The sequence below is a fragment of the Vicia villosa genome, linkage group LG4, assembly GCF_029867415.1.
Source record: "Vicia villosa cultivar HV-30 ecotype Madison, WI linkage group LG4, Vvil1.0, whole genome shotgun sequence".
Lineage (NCBI taxonomy): Eukaryota > Viridiplantae > Streptophyta > Magnoliopsida > Fabales > Fabaceae > Vicia > Vicia villosa.
The window spans coordinates 12,007,961-12,032,533 of NC_081183.1; the positions used below are offsets into that span (position 1 = coordinate 12,007,961).

General features: G+C 33.5%; 1 protein-coding gene across 1 annotated transcript; it reads left to right on the plus strand.

Moving 5' to 3' along the window:
• Positions 1-19,126: 19,126 nt before the first annotated feature.
• Positions 19,127-23,896, plus strand: LOC131594502 (cationic amino acid transporter 2, vacuolar-like). Its single transcript, XM_058866653.1, has 13 exons — positions 19,127-19,551; positions 20,026-20,227; positions 20,547-20,631; positions 21,054-21,194; positions 21,299-21,417; positions 21,528-21,624; positions 21,826-21,998; positions 22,097-22,322; positions 22,399-22,648; positions 22,772-22,877; positions 23,000-23,112; positions 23,191-23,266; positions 23,518-23,896. Exons 1-13 carry the CDS (start codon positions 19,341-19,343, stop codon positions 23,645-23,647), a joined length of 1,929 nt encoding a protein of 642 aa, XP_058722636.1. The 5' UTR covers positions 19,127-19,340; the 3' UTR covers positions 23,648-23,896.
• Positions 23,897-24,573: the final 677 nt, after the last annotated feature.

Below are 24,573 nucleotides of genomic sequence, written 5' to 3' on the forward strand. Positions count from 1 at the left end.
ATCACTTTTGGGAATAGGCGCATTAAATGCCTCTCTTGCAAGACATAATATGATGCTAAGAATGACTGACGCGTCTTCCTACACTAGTCATTAATGACGTTTCTCCTATTTAAAGAGTACTTAAGTGTTTTTTGAACCGCTTTCGAGGAGGTCTCAATCGTTGATAGTGTGGGTGATTGTATGATCCTTAGTGTTCGAGTGGGGTATAAAGGGTTTTCAAAACGTCGTTTCTCATGCTCATAATAGGGCTTCCACAAGTTATTTCATCTAGAAAACATGAATCCATTATCATTATATTTCCTTTTTTATCTTTATTTTTTTGGTTGGAGCCTATCTTATATGATTTCTTATGCCTTTGGGATGTTAAACGTTTTGTTTTAGTAAGGGGCATAAGTGATCAAATGAGACGTTAAATCGCATGCTAGCGGCGAAAGAACTTCTTTATAAAAGTTCCACGTCTTTGTGACAAATGTGATGAGGGTCTTTTCAATGAATTACCTATTGAATGAACATTTTAGAGACTTTTCTCTTAAGAGATGTGGCATATTTGCTCTTAGCAGCATTCCTCTTTAGATGGACGTAGCCTTCTTAGTGATCAGTCTGCTAGTTTCATGGATCCCACTCGGTATTCCTTTTCCTTTTGATCCTTAAATAACTTTCATTCAATGTTGCAATTGATGCTTAAAACATATTATTTATTATATCTTCTCATTTTTTATCGATCATTGTTTGCTTCTTAAAAGAGGGGTTTCCCGGCTAACAAGTTAGCGAGAATTATAACAAAGGTATATTCTAACTGAGATAACATATACACAAATTGAACGACACCATTACTGGAGAAACGAAGATCGTTGTAAGATGACCCCACCATGTAAATGGATGAAATTTGACAACAGTAGAATGAACCTTGGGCTTGACATGACTGGGTTGCATTGTAGTTGGTATCGTTTTATTTTGATGGTTTGTCTAAATTTAGTATGTGTGTATGTGTAATTTGATTTGTTATGTATTTGTAATTCGTTCGTAATTTGTGTGTAAGTTGATTAATTCATTTATTTGATAGACATGTACCTTGAGACACCCATACATTTAATCCATTGGATTTGGACTCATGATAATGTGTTTTTTAGCCTTTACAAATTGATATAAGTCAAAATATCGAGTGTATCTTAAATCACAAGTTAGAATACTTAAATCAAGGCTTTTAAATGTTATGATTTGAATCAAACTATCACTTGGAAGTTAGTAATTTAGTCATCCATCCTTTATTCGAATCAAGAAACTGTATGATTTGAATCACAACACTTTTTGCCTCGAATCACAAAATATTTGATTCAAATCATGGAGACCAAAAATACTCTTCAGAATGAATTGTGGTTTGAACCATTCCTTATGTGACTTGAATCACATACACAAAACATGATTCAAATCAAATGTAACAAATTCTTTACTACCTTTAATTCAAATAATTATTTCTTTGATTCAAATTACAACCTCGTGATTTGACTCAAATCATATTGTAGTTCACATCATCTTTTTGTGCCTAATCTCTATCACCTACTTAAACCTCTTGTCTTATCTTTTTTCGATGTACATAAAAGTATAGTGGGAGTTGTTGAAAAACAATCATTAGTGAGGATATTCACTAAGAACCCAATACTTCCTTGTCAATAATATTGAAAGAAACAACGAGAGTTTCTTCATTCACAAACACGTTATATTCTTGATTCAACCATGTGAAAAATTTCTCATTATGTTGAGATTGCGAGAGTTTGCGGTTGTGTTGTGTGAGATCTTTTAGATACCATTCATCATCTTCAACCTTGTATCAAGAAATCATTATTGTGGTGCTCAACTCTAAAGATTGAGTGTGAAAGGTATATTCAAGATACATTAGAGAATCTAATATTTTTTTGTGAAGTTTTGTTTTTTGTATTAGAAGAAATGATCACTTTTAGTTAATTGTATTGAATGGTTCTTATCAAGCAATTGAGGAGTTTCTCAATACTCTTAACTAAAAAAAACATTTTAGTTCTCAACTTTTCAAATCGTATCAAGTTAGTCATTTCCATCCAAATCGCAGTAACAACGTCAATTTTCGCCGACGTGGCAAGTGACATGGAACATTAAACTTCTATGACCGGTTCATCGACAAAAAAAAATTGGTCACTAAAATAAGTTTTCTTGAATTTTAATATCATCTTCAATCTTCTTAATACTTGTTTTATCTTTCTTCATTTGCAACCTTTGTGGTCGTGCTCATGAGCGTCTATAAATCCTTCCTCATTGCAACATTCGGCTAAAGGATGATGATTTTCATTTCTACGCTGCATTTCAAATGTATTAGCTACTTGAGATTTCTTTCACATAAGAGGTTTATGGATTTCTAATGTATTCCTAGTTTTTAGGCTTTGGTTTTATGAGTTTTATAGGTTTTCAGTGTTTTATGGATTTTATGAGTTTACTAGACATTATCCACGGGATCACATCTCTCACATTAATTTTTTGTGTTGATAAATACTAAATTGTGAAACAAATTCCGCCTTATAATTTTCAAACTAATAACTATCAAAAGAATTTGGAACAATCACACATTCACACCCTCTTCTTTTGATGATGCCATTAGATGCTTAAAACTATGTTCATAAATATATGTAATATGAAATATAGAAGTTTAATAGTCAACCCTTTTCAATCATGTATTCTTTAGGAGTAGGGTGTACTTGGCATCTTTTCTTCTAATATTCCTCGATTCCCCTGCATCCATCAGTATTTCGCCAGACTGCAGGTAACGTAGTACGGGCGACATCTAGATGGACTCGGGGACGAGTTCTATGGAGTATGCTTCCTCTGTCTCGTTTTTATGGGAGGCAATAGTTCCTTGTATGATTGTCATATTTAACCTTGTGTTCTTCGAGGTGGCTAGTTTGGATAAGAGATCCTCCTTGAAGTCTTATTCACAAGGGACGTACTCTACTTCAAAAGAGAGGAAACGTGAGGGAAAATTTCGTACCTTCTGTAAATATTTTATCACTTGGGATTCCTTGGCCTAATATTGTCCCGAGACTTGGTTGGTGACCATCTGAGAGTCACTTTTAAATTTTAGTCTGGTGGCTCTCATTTCCAGGGTGAAGATCATACCAATGATGAATGTCTCGTATTCTACTTGGTTGTTATTGGCGCTGAACGCGAACTTCAACGCCTATTCAATAACTATATCGCTTAGTCCTTCGAGGATTATTCTTACACTGCTTCCTTTCACGTTGGAAGCACCGTCCACGGATAACGTCCATTCTAAAGGTGAATCTTCTTCGATGAGCGAGCTGAGTTCGGCTACGAAGTCGACGAATGCTTGATATTTGATGCTCCCACTCGGGACGTGTTGGATGTCATATTCAGAGAGCTCTACCGACCAAGATAATATTCTTCCATTTAGGTTAGGCTTTTTCAATACTTTACGGATGGGATAGTTAGTTTTTACTAGGATGGTATGCCCCTAGAAGTATGGTCGGAGTTTTATCGCTGCAGTGACCATGGAAAATGCGAGCTTATCAATCTTCTGATAGCGTATCTCAGCTCCATTGAACACTTTGCTTACGAAATTTACAAGTCTTTCTACTTTGTATATCTCTTGGACATGGACTAAGCTCATCGTCCGCTCAGTGATCGAGAGATAAAGGAGCAGAGGCGAGTCTTCCTTCGGGCGAGTAAGGATCGGAGGCGAAGGTAGGAACTCCTTGATCTTAGTGAAAGGTTACTCACACTCAATGGTCCATTCAAATTTCTCCTTTTTTCCTCAGGGCGACAAAGAAAAGGAAATATGCATTGCCTGCACGAGAGAGGAAGCGAGAAAGGGCGGCGAGGCGTCTAGTAAGTTGTTGAACTTACTTCACATTAGTGTGGCTCCTCATATCGACGACTGCCTGAACTTTTTTGGATTGGGTTCTATCCTCCTCCCTGTTAGCATGAATCCCAGATATTTCCCCCGCATGTACCCCAAAAGAGCATTTGGCGGGATTTAGGCGCATATCATACATTCTTAATGATTGCATGACGTCTTACAGATTGTTGGCGTGACTATGCCCATCCGTCATTTTGATAACCATGTCGTCGACATATACCTAAAGGTTTCGCCCAATTTAGTGGCCAAAGTCCGCGTCCATGAATCGCTAGTATGTGGCGATAGTGTTTTGAGGCCGAATGACATGACATTGTAGTAGTAGTTATCATGGTTCAACATGAAGTCGATTCTGAGAGCATTCAGGGGATCCATCTTGATTTGATGACCAAGGGGTCATTATCTTAAGGGTTGATGCCCATGGCATATTATTTAGAGAAAATGATGTTGACCCCGTCGTTCCTGTGGTGTTCTATGGAAAAATAGAGGATATGACGTTTGCGGAGAACACTATCCTCACGTATCTTTGTTGGTCGGCCCTGGAGAGGCCCCTCTTGGAGGAACCTCCGACAATGGTGCTTGCAGCATTATGTTGAATCTCGTCAGTCATCTCCAGAGAAAAAAAAAAAGAGGATGATAGGGTGGGAGTAAAATGGTTAGCCCATGTTAATTTTATCTGGGTCCATAACGGGTGTCATTTTACTGTCCAAAAAGTACAGGTGTGTGTGTGTCTTCCCCTGTAAGGGCATGGAGACTTAGAGCCCATAGTAGGTATATTACAAGTTATGGGGATGAAGGCTAGATTACGGCGGCGAGTAGTCATGTATGGTGGTTTTTGAGGTTATTTAAGGGGTTAACACACGTGATGTGAGAGGTCTTGCAAAAGAAAGGCATCGTTGGGTGGCCGGCGGGTGGTCAGAGTGGTTGTGTATGTCACAGTGGTGATGAGTGTGTTACTCTTTGAGTAATGGAGTGGCAGCATTACAAGGAGCTTAATGCTCTTCGTGTAGTGGAAAATGTGTATCACTTGAGAATCCCCATTTCCCTTGAGCGATGAGGTGTTTATAAGGGTCTATAGGAGTTAGGATTTTCTCGAAAAGGGTCATCGTCCACCTAGTCAAATGTTGGACAGTTGAATCCTTATTTTCATGGGAAATGTGAGTCAGTAACGACTCTAACTTTCTCTTTGCCCAAGACACGTCTTATTGTTGAAGCGATATAGCGGCAAGCAACAAAAGATTTGGAAATATTTATCCGGGAATTATCGTGTCCACAGAGATTGGTGATACCGAACCGCCGTTCGACGGATTCTTAGTTCTTGAGTTCGGGTTAAATGGGTTGAAAGTAAACAGGGAAAATATAACATATGAACATAAAATAAATTCATTCTTGATAGAGAATAGCTTATCTGGTTTGAATCTAAACTACTCCTCACAAACTTAGATTTATCCCTCCGCCGTACTCAATCTACAATACTCGTCAGAATCACCACATATCCCTCACATCAATGTCCATTTCTGCAACATCGACGGAAATTCAACTATATTGCTCTTTCGACGATGTCTCAACCTATCGAACAACACAGAGACATTAAACTCAGATATTATGTGGATGTTAACCCCAATCCTATGTCTAGAATCAAAAGCTAACAGATATCCCCCTAATCAAGATTTGTGATGTCTATGTCTACAACAACATAAATCCAGAGCATTTAAGCAAAAAGATCAAGGAAACACCGATTAAGATTTGTAAAGCAAATATATTATACAACTAGTACAAAGAGTAACAAACATCCATGTGTTTAGAGTAAACTTACAAACAAACCCAACAAAAGTGGTTACAAAGAGAAGAGGAGGAGAAGAAAACCAAATCTTTCGCGGTGTCAATCACGATCAATCGAGCTCCCGACCAAGAATCTTCCGATTACAAGCCACAAATGTTGTTTTTTAAGCTCTCCCTACTCAAAAATGGTTATGATGACTTTGGGAACAAATACCCCAAAGCATAACCCTAAAAAATGTGATTTTTCCCTATTTAATGACTTTCCAAACCGCCCAGACCGCGCTTAGCGCGGTCAAGCCCGCTTAGCGCGCTCAACAGAACAGCAAATCTTGTTTTGGTCATATCTTGAGAACCGTAACTCCGATTTGCGCCCGGTTCGAAGCGTTGGAAAGCTTATTCCATGCTCTATCTAAAAATGAATAAATATCAACCAAATTGGTGATTTATTATTATTTGGTTTTGAGCTTTATTCGCCGAATGAATTGATTCCGCCGCTCAAAGTCGCGCGTTTGAAGTCGTGTCTTCGCCACGTTATTGCTCATGCTCCAAATACGCCTCAATACCTACAAAATGAATAGAAAACTATCAAAAAGTATAAAAGTATATGAAAATACATCTATTCACAAAGTATACGTATTTATACACAAAATGGGGTATTATTCGAACGGTATTAACAAAAAGTATCGATAAGTGCCACTATTTACAAACACAAAATAACTACATTTTGGCACTTAACACTTATCCCACATTTTTCTCTTTCCTGAACGAGGAAAACTTAAGGGTGAAATGATATCTCCCTTCGGGCGAACTCGTTTCGTCGCCCTAGACAAGATTATTTGCAAATATAACACTATTTTATTAAATAAATATTTCCGACTTTAAAGGCACAAAAACATTCATAATACGTATACCAAAATGAACAAAATATATTAACTATAAACTATTTTAGCCATTAATATAAGTTGTTACCACTTTTCTTAAATTGTCCTTCTTTGTCAAATTTTTTACACTCACAAAAAGACATTTAATTAATAACATAATGACTATTTTAATCAAATTGCATACATATTTTTTTAAAAAACTATTAGGCTTAAATGCACTTTTGGTCCCCCCTAATTAAAAGTTTTTTAAGTTTTAGTCCCTCCATTTTAAAAACTAGTTTTTTGGTCCTTAAACTTTACTTCTTTTGGGATTTTCATGGTCCCCTCCATTTGGCAGTCTCATTAATGACGTACGTGGTCCCTAAGCTTTATTTCTTTTGGAATTTTCATGGTCCCCTCCATTTGGCAGTCTCATTAATGACGTGACATAGGTATAGTACATCCACATCATATTTAATAAATATTTTAATTTAAAATATTTAATTTTAGTTTTAAAAAGCAATTTTAATTAAAATAATAATTTTAAAATAACTTTTTAATACAAACCCAGGAACACATGAACGTGAACCCTAATTCCTCTTTTAAAACCAAACACAAAAACCAACAAGCCGTCTCCTTGAAATCAAGCACACAAAGAATTGATATAGTTTTTTTTTTTTAAATAATCTAAATTCTTATCCTAAACAATTATGCATTTGCTTCTCAAATAATGATTGATTTTTTATGCTACTTTGTGAATTTGCTTCATAATGGTTAATTTCAATTTGCTGAGGTTTTACAAAAAGAGCTATCCTAATATTTGAATTATTAATTTGAGAATTAAAGGTTGAACCATCAAATAAGTTTAGAGCAAAGTAATTCATATTCAAAAGATAAGCAAGTGAACAACTCTTTATAAGGTTCATGTTCAATCTTTCTTGTTCATCCTTATCTGCTAATGTAGAATCATTAAATTAAAGTGTTGAATAGTCCTCTTTTTTTTAGAAATATTTTTCTCATGTGTTTCTTCATATAGATCCTGCTAAAAACCCGGTCATCAAACTGATGACACTTACTAGCAAAAACAAATTAAATATAGTTCAATAAACTCTTGAAATTTGGAAAGTAACAAACAAATATTAAAAATAGGTTAAGATTTGAGGGACTTTCTCGTTTGATTTTAAGGAAGAAGAAGACGACTTTCGGCTTGTTGGTTTCAAAAGAGGAACTAGGTTATCTTCATGTGTTTCTGGATTTGTATTAAAAATCCATTTTAAAATTTTTATTTTAATTAAAATTGCTTTTTAAAACTAAAATTAAATATTTTAAATTAAAATATTCATTAAATATGATGTGGATGTACTGTATGTCACGTCATTAATGAGACTGTCAAATGGAGAGGGACCATGAAAATCTCAAAAGAAATAAAGTTTAGGAACCAACAAAAAACTGATTTTTAAAATGGAGGGATTAAAACTTAAAAACCTTTAAATGAAGAAGACAAAAAATACATTTAAACCAAACTATTAAATAATTTTAATCACATTACATACGCATAAACAATTAAACACGCATAGACATAATTTTCAATTTATCAATTTACAGTACAATTTTGCACTATTAAATAATTTTTTCATGTGCGGGACACATATGTATATGAAGCAAATAAGGTATATATTACTATCAAAAAAACTGTTATGTACAAAAGGTGATCCAATCGATCCAACCGTCAAAAAACCAAAAACTATAACATCAACTTCGCTATATGGTGTCTAAGTTTCATATGATACCATCCTCGATATACTATACAGTCCAGGATGTCCTTAACTAAATCTGTATGAGTAGTATTGCCAAAAACCATATCATTCCTTCTTCTCCATATGCCATATAAAGTCTCTGCGAAAGCCAACTTCAGAATGTTTGCTCTCCACCCCTTTTTGCCAACAGCATCCTTTATCCATATCAACTCTTCATCCCATGGTAAAGGTGTGTGAGGTATATTGATCCACCCAAGAATGTGCTTCCAGACTCCACTAGTATATCTACATGCAAAGAACATATGTGGAATGCTCTCCTCTTCCATATGACAGAACACACAAAGGCTATCTCTAATCATTTTGTACTTTTTCAATTTATCTTTCGTGGCCAGTCTGCTGTGGCAAACTAACCAAGTCGTGAACTTAGCTCTAGGCCTCGCAGCATTTCTTCTTAAGATACCACGCCAATCAACAAAGGGATCCCTGTTAGTTAGCACATCATACACAGCACTCATCTTGAATTTCCTTTGAGCCATCATACTATCCCATAAATTCTGAAATTTATGGACTTGCTCCCGCAGCTCCAGAATTCTCTTGATAGCCCAAGAACAGCTCAAGATAATTTGAGCATTCATTACATCTTGGCCTTTCAAATAGATCATGTGAATCCACTTGACCCACATATTATCAGCTTTGCAACACAGATTCCATAAACACTTAAGCAAGGTAATCCTATTCCAAACTGTCAGGTTAACTAAACCTTGCCCTCCCTGACTTTTTGGGCTGCACATAGTGGTCCATGCTACTGGACTTTTTCTGCTTGCTGAAGTATTACCAGTCCACACAAATGTTCTACACATGGTGTCAATCTTGTCAATCACAAATTGAGGAAGAGGCAAGCATTGCATCCAATATTGGGTGATGGGCAGGATGATGCTTTTAACCAAGAGAATCCTACCTGCATAGCTCAGTAGTTTGGATGTCCAGTGCTTCATCCTTTGTGTAATCTTATCAATCAAGGGCATGTAATGTTGGATGTTGAGTCTGCTACTAGTTATAGGTATACCTAGGTATTTCATAGGCAATTGACCTACTTCAAAATCAGTGATCCTGCTCATCATACTCTTCATATCTCTATCAAGTCCACCACAAAACACTTTACATTTTCTAGGATTGATAACAAGACCTGTAGAATCAGAGAACTTCTTCACAGTATTCATCATATTCTGCACAGACACAATATCTCCTCGACAAAAGAGAAGAATGTCATCAGCAAAGGTTAAGTTTGTTAAACCTACTTTCTTGCATTTGGCATGGAAATGGAAGTCAGGCCTACTGTACATCTTCACCAAGATCCTATTAAAATATTCCATCATTATTACAAAAAGCAAGGGGGAGATGGGATCCCCTTGCCTCAGCCCCCTTCTAGCCTGCATACTCTGAGTAACTCTCCCATTAATATTGAATTCATAGGTGACAGTAGAAACAGCAACCTTAATCCAATTTATAAAGATGATAGGCATACCTATTTCCTGCAGGACCTGTTCCATAGCAAACCAGTCCACCATATCGTATGCCTTCTGCAAGTCAAGTTGTAGCATGCATCTTGGGGTCCCTCCCTTTCTATTGTATCCCCTGAGTAACTCAAAAGCTAGCATAATGTGATTGTGAATCACCTGGCCAGGTATGAAAGCAGACTGGTTCACATCAATGATACTAGGCAAAACCTGACCCAACCTTTTAGTCATGATTTTAGAAACTATCTTGTAGACAATAGTACAACCAGCAATTGGTCTGTAGTCCCTAGCCTGCTTAGCATCAGTATGCTTAGGAATCAATGTCACTATAGTCCTGTTGAAGTCCATAAGGATTTTACAAGTTGTAAAGAATTCTCTGACTGCATCTACAACATCAGGTTTAACAATAGGCCAACAGGATTTGAAGAACTTGGCTCCATAGCCATCTACACCTGGAGATTTTTGATCTCCTATGCCCTTGAGAGCCTCTTCAATCTCAGCAATGGTAACATGACTAGTTAGCATATTGCTCTGCTCAGCAGTAATTTGTGTTCCACCTCTCATAGCCTCAATGTCTATGTGAGTAAGCCTATTCTCAGCCCTCCCCATAAGATCCCTGTACAACAGTAAAAACTCCTCCTCAATTTGGTCCTGCTCAGTCAACATAGTTCCATCTAATTTCTGCAGAAATTGTATGTGTTTAGCTTTCCCCCTGGTTTTAAGATAAGCATGGAAGAAGGCAGTGTTATCATCCCCCATTTTTAGCCAGTTAAGTTTAGTTCTTTGCTGCATACTTTTCTCCTCCATATCATTCCATTTAACAAGTGCTTCAGTGCATTTTTTGACAGCATCCATATATTGCCCTTTCATCTGGTTAGAGTTTAGATCAGAGTATGCTTGGTCAAGGTTGTTCCTGGCTTCAGTTATCTTCCCCTGAATATCAGACATAGGCTTGCTAAGTTTCCTGAGATCATGTTGCAGTCTCTGAAGCTTCCTCCAGAGTCTCTCCATAGGTCTACCAGACACAGGCTGATTCCAGCTACACCTGACTGTATCCTGGTACCCTTCAATATCAGTCCAGCTATTATTGAATCTGAAATTCCTTCTTTTCTGCCTGGGGAGGTTAGGATGATTAAGATAAAGCATGGCATGGTCAGATACATGTGGTGAGAGAATATCAAGATTCAGGTCACTATTATTCTGAAACCAGGCAGCATTAGCAATTAATCTATCAATCCTAGAGAAGATAGGATTCATACTCTGTTTGTTTGACCAAGTGAAGAACTCACCTTTACTATCCATCTCACAAAGATCAGTGGCTCCCAGCATATTATTATAGTCTTCATACTCAGCTTCCACTATCAATTTACCCCCAACCCTATCATGTGAAGTGGCAACATTGTTGAAATCACCAATTGCACACCAAGGTCCCTTGAACTTGTTATGGAGATCAATCATCTTCAGCCACAGGATTTTCCTATACTCCAACTGGTTGAGAGCATAAATGGCTGTAAGCCAGTACTTGAAACCACCCCTCTTGTCATATACACCACAATGAATGTATTGACTAGAGCTACTAACCATATTGAGATCAACTTTATTACTATCCCAGTGAATCCAAATCCGTCCATTGGCATGGTGATCATAATTATCCACATACTCCCCTTTGAGCTGCATCTTATCCCTTATTGCATTAGCTTTGTCCCTTATTGCATATGTATATGTATATTACTATTAATACATCAAACATATACATTTGTATAAATATTTAAAGACGCACGTTTTTGCCGGGAAATGTATTAAAATATTATCATAGGTTATACTTTTTATAATGAATATTATTAGGTAGACAGTCACATGTTTATTGATTTGATTCCTAGCCAGCAGTCACTATCCAAGTGGAGTAATATAATCACCAATTATTGTGTTCTTCCAATTTTTAATTTTCAAATTTCTTGTTGATAAAAGATGCTGTTTGAAACTATTAACTAATGAAGTTATCTTGAATAAACAGTTGATGTCTCTCTCTTTATTTTATTTTATTTGTTTATAATATTTAAAAGATAAAATAATATTAATAAAATAGGAGAAAAAACCAAACACACTACATATGACTATATGAGTAGAGATTGTGTCTTATTATTTCAAAGCAACTTATATTTAATTTTAAGGTTATCGTCACTTATGAGTCAACCAAACTTATTTACAAAACAACTTTTACTTTTAATTTTTTTTTCAATTTTATATTTCAGTAAAAGTTTTATTTCATTAATGAACATAAGGGTATGTTTGTTTTAGTTTTATTTATTTTTTTAATTTTAAAAATAATTTTATAAAAATGTTTTTCAAATTGTTAATTTTTGTGAATTCATGTTTTATAAATTGAAATATTAATTTTTACATCTTATAACATTAACATACATTATTAAAATTAAAGACATAGTCAAAAATATAATTTTTTTTTCAAAAAGTTATATTTAAAAATAATTTTTATAAAAAGTTATTTGAAATAGTTTAAAAAATTAATGATTTTTTAAAATGTTAATATTAAAAAAAATTCAATAAAATAATAGAATACCTAAAATCACATTTTAATAACAACAATTAAAATCAATTTTTTATTTAAAGTTTTTATTAAAAAAAATTGTAATTTTTCTAATAAAAATATATAATATTATAAAATTATTTTTAAAAAATGGTAAAACAAACGGACCCTAAGTCTTACTCCGGGTTTGTTCCCTTCTAAACTTATAAAACCTTATTATTTAATTTCTGTCCTTTTATTTTATTTAAGTTGTGATAAGTCTCAAATTTACTTAATTTATAATTTATTTTGTAGTGATATTAATTAATTTGAATAGAAGGAAAATAGTATTTATTTAGAAATCATATTATATTTTTATATAATAATATATGCTTTACATATTTTCTTGATTTAATATGTTTAGTAATAAGTCATGTTTTCATGGTCTTTAGCTTAAATCATATAGTTTATTATCTAATTTTTTTATTTACTTCTTGCTTTTTTATTTTCTGGTATGTTTAGGGATGACAAATGGGCATGTCATCTCATTTAGGTCTGTTTTACAAAAGTCCATAGAAAAATTGGACTAAACGGGGCAAACATATTTGAAACTGAGGGTCTAAAATTTAGGTCTGCCTGACAAAAAAATGAGGGTGGGGCGGGCTTGCAGGAACTACACCTTTTTAGCCTAAAAATTCAAAAAAATTAAGTTAATGTTTGTGCCTGCAAAAGCCCATGGGAAATAGGGCGGGGTGGGGCAGGCATATTAGAGGATGCACGCCTAAGCTCTTGGCTCTCCTCGGACTAAAGTGCAGACAAAACGGACATGCTTAATAGACCGGGTCCGTTTTGTCATCCCTAATTATGTTTAAGAAGTTTAAAGGGATTCAAGCCATACATAAGTGAAAGAAGAGATAAGCCAAATAATCGTTTGAATGTTCCGAGAAGACCGATGAGGGAATAAATGAATTTGGTATAATACAAGGGGTATAATAGCCAGACCGTAATGACCCCATTGAAATCTTGATTTTTAAAAGTTGATTTTGGCACGAACCAGAGGGGATTATAATAAGCCTCTAATGGGCATTACAACAATAATCCTCCAAGCACCAAAAAATTGCTCAACCACCCAGACTATTTTATGTTGATATTTATGTGATGAATTGAAAGGTCTGTGTGTTTATTACGAGTTAACACCTATCATAATGAGTTTTAGGCTATAAATAATGCTTGTAAAACATTCGTCAAGGTCTACGTATACCCTATATACTTAACTGATTTTAGATTTGATTTTATTCTACACTTTCATTTTCTTGTAATTTGAAGAACAAAACTCTATTGTTTTTTTTTTTGCATTGTCTATAACAAATCTTTATTGTTTTACATTGTCGCGTGTTTTATCAATTAATTGGGGAAGTTTAAAAGATCTTTCTGTGTGTGAGATTTGTCTTAGTATCTCGATAATTACTCTTATACCTTTTACAAAAAAACTAATCACTCAAACAACGCTAAGCATATGACCAGGAAATCTTTTGCACTTTCTGTCTTTCCTAACTTCAGATCTTCAAGTTCCTTGTTTGATTCATCGTTGACTAACACTTTAATTTGAACTTGGAACGTTTGACTTATGAGGCTTGATATATCTTCCTATTAGTAGATGGCATCATGATAAAACCACTGAAGGTTGCCAGCAACTCCCTATTTGTCAGTTGTCACTAAGGACTTCTTGAATCAACACCACATGTCGTTTAACTTTATGAAGTTGACATCTTTTGTTTCACTTGATAGTTGAATCGTTTTGAACCGAACTGAAGTTGTCATCATAGCTTGGTAGTTGTCATCATCTCTTGACAGTTGTTATCATGAAAACAAACCGAAAATTACAAAATGGTTATATCTGCACATCACACAAATCCATATTCTCATCCCTTTTGATTACGACAACACATATCTCAGAAAGGTGGAAAGCAAAGAAATGTGGGTAATGATTTGGAGTGATTAAACTCCCTTTCACATATAAAGAAAATATATTCTACTACTCATGAGAGTATACTTATCCCTCTCCCACATTATCAAAAAGGAGAAAAAACAACACATTTCACATAAATAATAGCTCATAAAAATGATGACTTACTTGATGAAACGTAAGCTTGTAGAGGTATTTTTAAGTAGAACATAAGACCATATTTCTCCCCATGATGGACTTGTTTGTTGAGAAGATTTTTGCTTGGAGCCTAGTATGCATGCTTAGCATGTGCACTTTACTTTAAGACACCATTGTCTTGGAGACGAGAATTCCTCATACCCATAACTTTATGATGAAGTGCTTGTAGAGGTACGAACCCTATTTATATTTCTTAAATTCGATATGGAATGTGTTCTAATTGATTATAGCATTACGCGGAATTTATTTCTTATTGACTACTGAAAACAATTACCTTTTTAAGTTCTTTTGTGTGTGATAAGAACTTTGGACCAATTTTCTTCATATATTTCCTCTTTAAGTCTCTAGCCTTTTTTTTCTCACAAAGTTAAACACATAATTAATGATACAAATAAAATAAATGTATTAAAATGATCCATTAGCATTTGTTAGAAGAATAACCAAAGCTTTTTGAGTTCATTCTCTACCAAATGACTTACCTTTTACCAAACAAAAAGTGAACTTTAGAGGATTTCTTTTCCTTGATTATTTCTTGAACCAAACTTAATTTTCTTTCTTTCGAAGCTCTATAATATTTTGATACAAGATACAATTATGTAATCTTTTTATTTGTGAGATTCCTTTTTTAAAAAATCCACCAATGAAGCCATTTTCAAAGAATTCCACCAAATCTTTGAGAAATATTTGGACATATACTCAGTACAACTTTTCTTGATTTGACACTTAGCCTTTGATGCTGCAAAACATTCTTCTTCATTTAATTCTTTAGATGTTTCTTCATAAGATGCTTCTAATGATGTTTTAGATGATACTCCTCCCGTCCCATAATGAGTGACTTATTTGAAATAAAATGATGCCCCAAATTGAATGATTCATTTCAATTTTTAATGCACTTTTTCCAATTCTACCCTCTAATTAATAAAAATTTCACAACTTCCAATACATGATAAGGGTACTATAGTTTCTCTCTTATTTTTATACACTTTTCTTAAACCGTTTGAAATGGTGTGCTGGGTCACTCATTGTGGGACGGAGGGAGTACTAGATACTAAATTTCCCTTTTTGATCCTTTTATGATCTTTATCTACTAGGAATTTTTTTGTAAACTACGTGCATGAACACAAATTTCAACCACTATAACAACTATATGGTTAGTTACAAAGGTAACATGTATGAATTCTTCTGTAGTCATAATATTTTTTATAATAAAAATTTGGTAGAGAAATTATAACATATATTATTGTAATGTGTAAGATATAAATCTCAACTATAAATTAATTAACTAATAAATTAATTGTTAATAGTTAGTGTGCATACCTTATAAATCATAAATATGTTGAAATATTTTATTAATAGCTAATATTATTCCAAAAAAATTGACTCAATATTATTTAATTTATTCTCATTAGAGAAATATTACCTATAATGTGAACTTAGTTTGTGTTTGGAAAGTAAGTTTCTACATAAAAGTGATTGACACCGACTGCACGGTGGGATGTCAAAAAAGCAAACATTTGCATAAAGTATATTTAAATATTTATTCGACACATTTTAATTAGATGTACTAGTAAGGAGGAATTATTTTATAGTACATAAAAATCAATTTCTTAAAAAGCATTTTAATTTTTAAAAATATGCAAATATCATTGAGCCAAATTGAAAATATTATTAACTTTTTACACGTAGACGAAATAATATTAAACATCAGAAATTTTCACAACTTTAAAATATTAAGAATGGTTACATGTGTGCAACATCTAGCCTTGACACCAGGTCATGATGGATGTTATTCTGAACGTAATTTCTGGTGGGGTTTCAACCAGATTTGTTGTTATCTTTTAGCAATGCATTTATGTAGATTTGTTTGATTAGATTTGAAACTTTGGCTTGTCAAAGTCAAGATGTCCTATGACTTGTTGGGACATCTGTTATGATACATCACACAAGCAAGCTATAAACAATTAACAGTAGTACTGAAAAGTAAACAACATAAGTAATTGTTAACCTAGTTCGGTGTACAACAACACCTACTCTAGGGGCTACCAAGCCAGGAAGGAAATCCACTATTAGTAGTATCAATTCAAAGTACTATACAAACAACCTCCATTTCACACGTAAACAACCTCCAGTTTACTGACTTCTTACTTAATCCCTACCCAATGCAACTTCTACCAAAGAACTTCCTAGATAAGATAGACCCCTCTCACTTCCAATCACCGCAGTGATGTCTCACACTAACGACACACGTTACTGATATTGACGTCCCTTGACCATAATTGTCAATTACAAACAATACATGATTAAGACTCCCTTAATCAACAAATACTTAATCTTGCTTAAAAGCTTTGATCAAGAAAAATACTCACTCTTGCTTTACAGCTTCGAGGAGAACAATAACAGAGACTTACAACTCTATAACATAGTCCAACTCACAACCCGAGTGTATCACACAAACCAACTCTACTAAAGAGTAGTACAATTACTAAGCCCTAATGCTTCTACATCTTGGACTCGTACTCTTCTAGGTTACAAACACTTCTATTTATAACATTTTCCCAATTGGATTTGGGCTTCAAAAACATAGTGTATCAGCTACTCTAAATCTGCAAAAGATTCTGCATAAAAATAGATCTTTAATCAAATCTTCCTAAATTATCTCCATAATTAGAAAGTGAATATTCTTCTTGATTATGAATTGATATTTCCAAACCTATCAATCTGCGCCACATAGGACTGCATAATATTTTTAGAATATTCTGCATTTGTTAAATCTTAAACTGATCCAACAGCCCAGCCTAAACAGTCACGATGTTGAATGACTCTATATAGGACATTTTGTCCGACATGTTGCTCCAAATGATGAAACATTTCATCTTAACCTGTTTCTTCATAAAATAAGACTTCTTGATCAACCTATTCTTCTTAGCAAGTTAACACATCCTATTTAACATATTAATGATATATTTGTTTGACTAAAATTAATGTCAATCAACAAAATAGAGAACTAATAAGACTGGACATGATTAAATTAATTTAATTGGAGATTTAAATTTGAATTTGAATTAAAACAAATATTATATTTTGGAGGCTTTTGTGGAGTAAATCAAAACAAAATATCATAGATTTCTGGACAAGATTAAAGCTGCTTATGTCCATTTGAAAAATGCCTAAGAGAAACATTGCTATTTAAGGAGACTCAAACCCAATTTTTGTTGAGTGTGCAAGTATTGAAGATTCCTTGTGTTAGAGTTTATCTTTTGAGTCTTTGTTTGTGTTGTTATTTATGCATAAGTGCCAAAGTTTCATATCTAAAGGCTTAGGGATTTGTTTATTAGTTGAGTTGTAATACGTTATTCCTAGATACTAATTATATAAGCTTGAGAAAAAAGTTTTTGGTGGGAGTTTTAGATTGTTTCATCCTATCAATCATATTGTTATTGTCTAAACACTTGAGAGAGTGTTTGAGTGAAAGTGAGAGGATTCTCATATTTAAGGGAAGTCTTGAATGAAGCTTCACAAGTATTATTAGGAAAGTGGCATTGAACTAGGAGAGTTTAGAGTAAGCCCATTTGATCTTCTGACTATTAAGACTGAAATAATTCTATAGGGAGCCCTAAATAGAAAGTCACTAGGGTATACTTAAGAAGAGGAGAATTGAACAAGGAGATTGTTCGTCTAAGACACAATGTACTAATTCTATAGAAGAATGAATTTCCTTTCTTGGGTTGGATGCTCCTAGATGTATGTGTGGTTTGTACTAAACTGAGTTAACAATATTGTGTTCTTTATTGCTTCATCATCTTGTATAAGTTAAATGGTCATAACTTGGTTGTACACATTTCTGAGATATTGTGTCCAATATTTATATATTTTTTACAAAATTCACAGGTATTAAAAAAATATATATTGTAGTATTAAATTTTAAAAAATGTATTATTTTTCATATTCACTCATATAATTATTAATATTATAAAAGATAAAAAAAATCTACATTATTCAATAGTAAATTTAGTTTGTGTTTGATAACTCATTTCATTTTGAGAATATTTTTGTTCATCATGAAAAACATAGAAATTGTAGTATTAAGTATGTTGCTATTTTGCCACTTTAACGCTGAAACAAACATCGTTTAATTAAAGACGAACATTTTTGTATTTTAAATTTAGTTGAGTATCGATATTCTCACTAATTAAATATTATAATATCATATCACTTTTTATTTTATTTTAAAATAAATTAAAATTTTAAAATAATTTTCACTAGGTAACGATATCCAACTTAAACTCACATATATAAGAATTTATCTTAAATTTATATGAACATTTTTATTAAAAGAATATCTAAAATTTTGAAAATAATTTTCTTATAGAAAATAAGACAATCTCAAAAAACATTTATAATACAAGAAAGAGAGTATGAAAAAAGATATATAAGTTATATACAAATTTGATATGCTTATCAAAAAAAAAAAAAAATACAAATTTGATACTATATGACACAAAATTCCAAGATAATTGGATTATAGTACAAAAGAAATCAGAGTGACAGTGAGAAAAGGACACAAAAACAAAAGCATCTGGTTGATATTAAACCACCACTCAGAAAGAGACAGAGTGTGCAATTTCTCATAGAGCTTCACATCCACAAAATAATTCAAATATGTCACTATTACTAATAATCAATTTGAAAAGAAATAATTATTTTATCTTTTTCACTACAATTTGCATGATTGCTATGTTTCTCTATATTACCCACTTCACTCTGAAGTCTGAATCTATTTCTTGCACTTAACCTGTTTGATATATTGCTTGTGCAGAAAAAGAAGTTGTTTTTTTTTAATGGGGTTTGTTGATTTTGATTCACAAGAGGGTAGTGGTAGTGGTACTTGTAAATATGGAGGACAACAAGGTTCATCATGTTCATGGAGGTTTTTGACAAGGAGGAAGAAGGTTAATTCTCATGTTGAGGATAATAACAACAACAACAGTAACAATTCTCATGGAGTGCAACTTGCTAAGGAGTTAACTATTCCTCATCTCATGGCAATTGGTAATTCAACTAACTAACTAACTAACTAACTAACTCTTTTCAGTCACGTTTTTCATAAGGGTGTTTATTGGATCTGATCAATTTCAGTTCCAACTTTTGTTTTCACTTTTCATAATTCAGACTCTGATTTTGTTGTTGTGCTTTACATGTTTTTGATTGATTCTAGTTTTTTGTAAATTTTTGTAAGAGTTTAATTTTGATAATATTGTTAGTGTAAAAAAAATTCACATTCCAGATCAGAATCAATTACATGTGTGACTTTAGAGGCAGTTAACATTTTTTTAATGGTGTTGTTTGACTAGTTTAAGGTTCCTGTCTTGTTTGAATTTTGGTTTTTCAGACCCCTAGAAAAAGGAAGTTACCCTTTGACTTGAATTTTATGTTTTGTGTATTATATTTGATTTCAGCTATGTTGATGAGTTGTTAAATATTAATTTGTTAATGGATTTTGGGGGGTGTTTTGATATGATTCAGGGGTAGGTGCAACAATTGGTGCTGGTGTGTATGTTCTAGTTGGAACAGTGGCTAGGGAACATGCTGGACCTGCTTTACCTCTTTCATTTATGGTTGCTGGATTTGCAGCCGCTCTTTCAGCTCTTTGCTATGCTGAGTTGGCTAGTCGCTTTCCTTCTGCTGGGAGTGCTTATCACTATGCTTACATATGTCTTGGTGAAGGGTATATTTATTCACCATCTTTACATTCTTGATTTCACAAAGTCGTGATATCGGTGTCCATTCAATCGAGATAGAACGGTTCAAATTTAAATTTGACATTTTGAATTATAAAATAAAAATTAAGATCTGCTTTTCTGGATCAAGTGAACAAGATCTTAAATTGCGATTGTAGATATCTCTAAAATGTTAGTATTGATGATTGAAATTCTAATTATAATGTCGAATTTGCTTGTGGAATGATGGATGTGCTTGTGTAGACTGCATAGCTTATTAGTATATCAATTGAGAGTTGATATAATTTTTTTGTACGATGTTTACAGGGTTGCTTGGTTGATCGGCTGGTCCTTAGTACTTGAATATGGGATTGGTGGAGCTGCTGTTGCTCGTAGCATAACCCCTAATTTGGTATAATGTTATTTTATTTTTGTTTGATATAGAGTTATGAAGCATAGAAACCGACAATGGACGCGACAATGACACTGTTGTTGAATGTAACTACACGTGTATGTGTCATGTCGGTGGCTAATGCTCTGAGACATGTCAGATACTGAATACACCTTCGATCCAAAGTCTCGGTGCTACGTAGATTTTGAAAATGTTTGGTTAAATAATATCATCATGCTTTAATCCCTCCATAGGTCCAACCGTACGTTTTATAGTAATCATGTCACCCATCCCAATTCCTTTGGAAGTTAGGTTTCACAGGTGGACGATAAGCTTAATCTGTTGCTTTCCGTTTAAAACTTTAGTAAATTGACTTGATTGAATTGAAAGTAAAGATTATCTGATGCAAAGTATTGATATGAGATAGACACTTATGTGATTAGGCTGCAGTTATTGGCGGCGTTGACAACTTGCCAGCATTTTTATCCTATCAACGTATTCCTGGGATTGATATCGTTGTAGACCCACTTGCAGCATTTATGGTATTCATTGTTACTTGGGTCCTTTGTACTGGCATCAAAGAGGTAAATCTTTTTACTGTTTATGCATGATTCTCAACTTAGCTTAGTTTCGTAAACTGTAAGAAAAGAGTTTCATTTTAATTTGAATTGCTGATACTTGTATGCAGAGTACAATGGTACAAAGTATAGTCACATCAGTGAATATATGCGCTTTGATGTTTGTCATAGTAGTCGGTGGTTACTTAGGATTCAAATCTGGGTGGGTTGGATATAAACTCTCAACTGGGTAACTTACATTTTTCTTTTGTACTACCCTTACTTCGTCTATACATATTTATCTATGGTATCTTCCTTTTATTGAATAATATTTGTCTCTTCTTTTAATTTTATTAATAGGTATTTTCCATTTGGGATAGATGGAATGATTGCTGGTTCTGCAACAGCTTTTTTTGCATACATAGGTTTTGATGCAGTTGCCAGCACTGCTGAAGAGGTATAGATAGATAATGATGATATATCATGCTAACTTACTACCTTTTAGGTCCAACTTAGATGATGCGAAGATTTTCAATCATTTCAAATATCTTTCACCACCTTAATGAAGCGATTGTGGCGACCACGATCGCAATTGCGTTATTTTGAAACATCGAGAGTAACTCCAAACTTTCTAATATTGTTTTACTTTGATAAACAGGTGAAAAATCCTCAAAAAGATTTACCTCTAGGAATTGCTGCTTCATTGTCTCTGTGTTGTGGATTGTATATGATGGTATCCATTGTTGTTGTTGGTTTAGTACCTTACTTTGATATCAATCCTGATACCCCTATATCCTCTGCGTTTGCTGACAATGGATTGCATTGGGCAGCGTAAGTTGTATAAATTTGCAACTCAATTCTGATTTTTTCAAACAGCCAAACAAGCAAGCAATAGTTTTCGAATTCATTTTTCTCGATTGTGATTGCAGATACATTATAAATGTCGGGGCTATTACAGCACTGTGTTCATCATTGCTTGGTGGAATGTTGCCTCAGCCAAGAATTTTGATGGCTATGGGAAGGGATGGACTGCTGCCTCCATTTTTTTCTGACATAAATAAGCACAGCTATGTTCCTGTAAAGAGTACCGTAGTTACTGGCCTTGTTGCTGCAGCCTTGGGATTTTTCATGGATGTCTCTCAACTTGCTGGGATGGTAAGTCTAAATCTATATTTGCAATTGTTAGGAATCCTTATATTGTGTTAATGTTTGTTTTACTTGTATTCTACAGGTTAGTGTAGGTACTCTTCTTGCATTCAATGCATCGGCAATATCTGTGTTGATAGTAAGGTATATCCCACCAGTTGAGGTTTCATTGCCCCCTTCTCTACAAGAACCAATTGATGCAGAGTCAATGGAATACGTTTGGAGCCATTTGGAAACATTTGAAAAAGATGCAAAAAAGAAACCCTTTATTGTTAAAGAGGATGATGTATCAGTTGATTATCCCCTTATTCCCAAAAATCTCGCAATAGACACACGTGAGTTATTATGATTTTCCTTCCGTAATTAGTTTTTCTATCATGCATAACCTATGTTACAGGTTACACGGACACTTCAGATCAAAGGCGCGTCTGACATCCGATATTTGTTTATGGATGCAGTTGTACATAATGCTAAAAGGAAAAAAATTATTGGCTATGTAATAGCAGTCATATGCTTAGGTGTATTTATCCTTACATTTGCAGCAGCTTCTTCATTCTTTCTCAGGTTGGTTTAATGGCTGATATTTTATTTTTCAACTTGCAAAAACATTAATAATTTATATATTTTTTGATATCATTGGGATATTTCTCAATGTTTTTAACACATTTAATGTTTGTTATTAATAGTTCAGTTAGATTTACATTATGTGGAGTTGGTGGCACTCTTGTTTTCTCTGGCTTTGTCTTCCTCACATGTATAGATCAAGATGATGCAAGACACAAGTTTGGAAACTCAGGAGGTATATATATGCTTTACATTATTTATGGTTAAATGAGTTTTGAAAATTTAAAAAAAAATCTTATTAATTTGTTTTCAGGTTTCACATGTCCATTGGTGCCACTGCTACCTATAATTTGCATTATTATAAATTCCTATTTACTTATTAGTCTTGGGTAAGTATCCATTTTAACTTTCTTTTCAATTAATTTTTTTTTTAATATTTTCCTCTCTAAAAGATCAAGTGACTCATTTTTTATATTCATTCAATAATCAATATATCTTTTATATATATATATATATATATATATATATATATATATATATATGGCTCAAACATATTGATTATTCAATAAATTTAAAAAATAAACTGTCTGATATAAAATGATCTAATATGTCTAATTTATGTTTTTGTATAATTTTGAAGGGGTGCTACTTGGGTGAGAGTTTCTGTATGGCTAGCATTGGGAGTTATTATATATGTTTTCTATGGTAGAAACCATAGTTCTCTCAAAGCTGATGATGCCAATTATACTCCTTCAAGCTTTCTTGCCTAAGTATATACAAGTCTAAGAAAAATATTTTCACTTCATTAGTGGTACATGTAATCATTGTATAGAAAAATGCAAAATCTGTATTGTTTATATAGGTCATAGTCATAGTCATTTTTCTAAGAGAAGAAGAAATGGACCATGTGAGTGTATTTTATAAAGTATACGAAATTTTAGTTGTTGATATTTCAATCAACAACTTAAAATTGTTAATATATATTTATGTATAATTATAATTGAAGTTTTAAAAAGTTATTAGATTGAGTTTTGTTAATGATATGTGTTATTGAGTGCATCTTTTAATTCCAAGTATGGGTAAAAAAATCAAGTAGAGTGAGTATAACATTATATTGCTTTTTGAAGCTATTCTTCGATGCAACACCCTAATGTATAGATAGAAGGGGAATGGGGCTTGCCAGGGCGAGCTCTTTTGGCACATCGGCGAGAGTTTCTTGTATGATTAGGTGAGATGGATCAGATTAATATTTCAACGTCTAAATCAGTGAACATAAGTGATAATGCGAGTAAGAATGAGATCATACCTGTGAACAACACATGGTCGAATTTATATATCGAAGACAGTTAGAACTGTCCCGTATTCTCCGACGTGAGATGTGTGAAATTATATGATCAAATCTGACGGGGGGTGATCCTTGGACGAAGGGATTAAGTGTTGGACTCTCCAACACTATTATACTCGATCCTTCGCTGCTTTGTGAAGGTGTCTTTTGGCCGGTCTCTCATGTGATTGGGCTTTTCGCCTTTTGGGCCTTTGCCTGGTCCGAAATAGTAGTCTCCCACAGTGTTTGTAACTGTAAACACTTGGTGAATATTCGTTTTTGACCTCGCTTTATGATTAATGTTGTTTTTCCTTCCTCGCGCATATGATTTTGATTCATCATTTAACTTTGTGAAAGATTTTATTTCATCAT

What these genes read in the sequence shown, in the direction of transcription:
- LOC131594502 (XM_058866653.1), top strand. Translation starts at nt 19,341, where the DNA reads ATGGGGTTTGTTGATTTTGATTCACAAGAGGGTAGTGGTAGTGGTACT. An exon ending in TTTGTACTGGCATCAAAGAG is followed by an intron (nt 21,195 to 21,298) that starts GTAAATCTTTTT and finishes ACTTGTATGCAG; the next exon opens with AGTACAATGGTACAAAGTAT. An exon ending in AATGGATTGCATTGGGCAGC is followed by an intron (nt 21,999 to 22,096) that starts GTAAGTTGTATA and finishes TTGTGATTGCAG; the next exon opens with ATACATTATAAATGTCGGGG.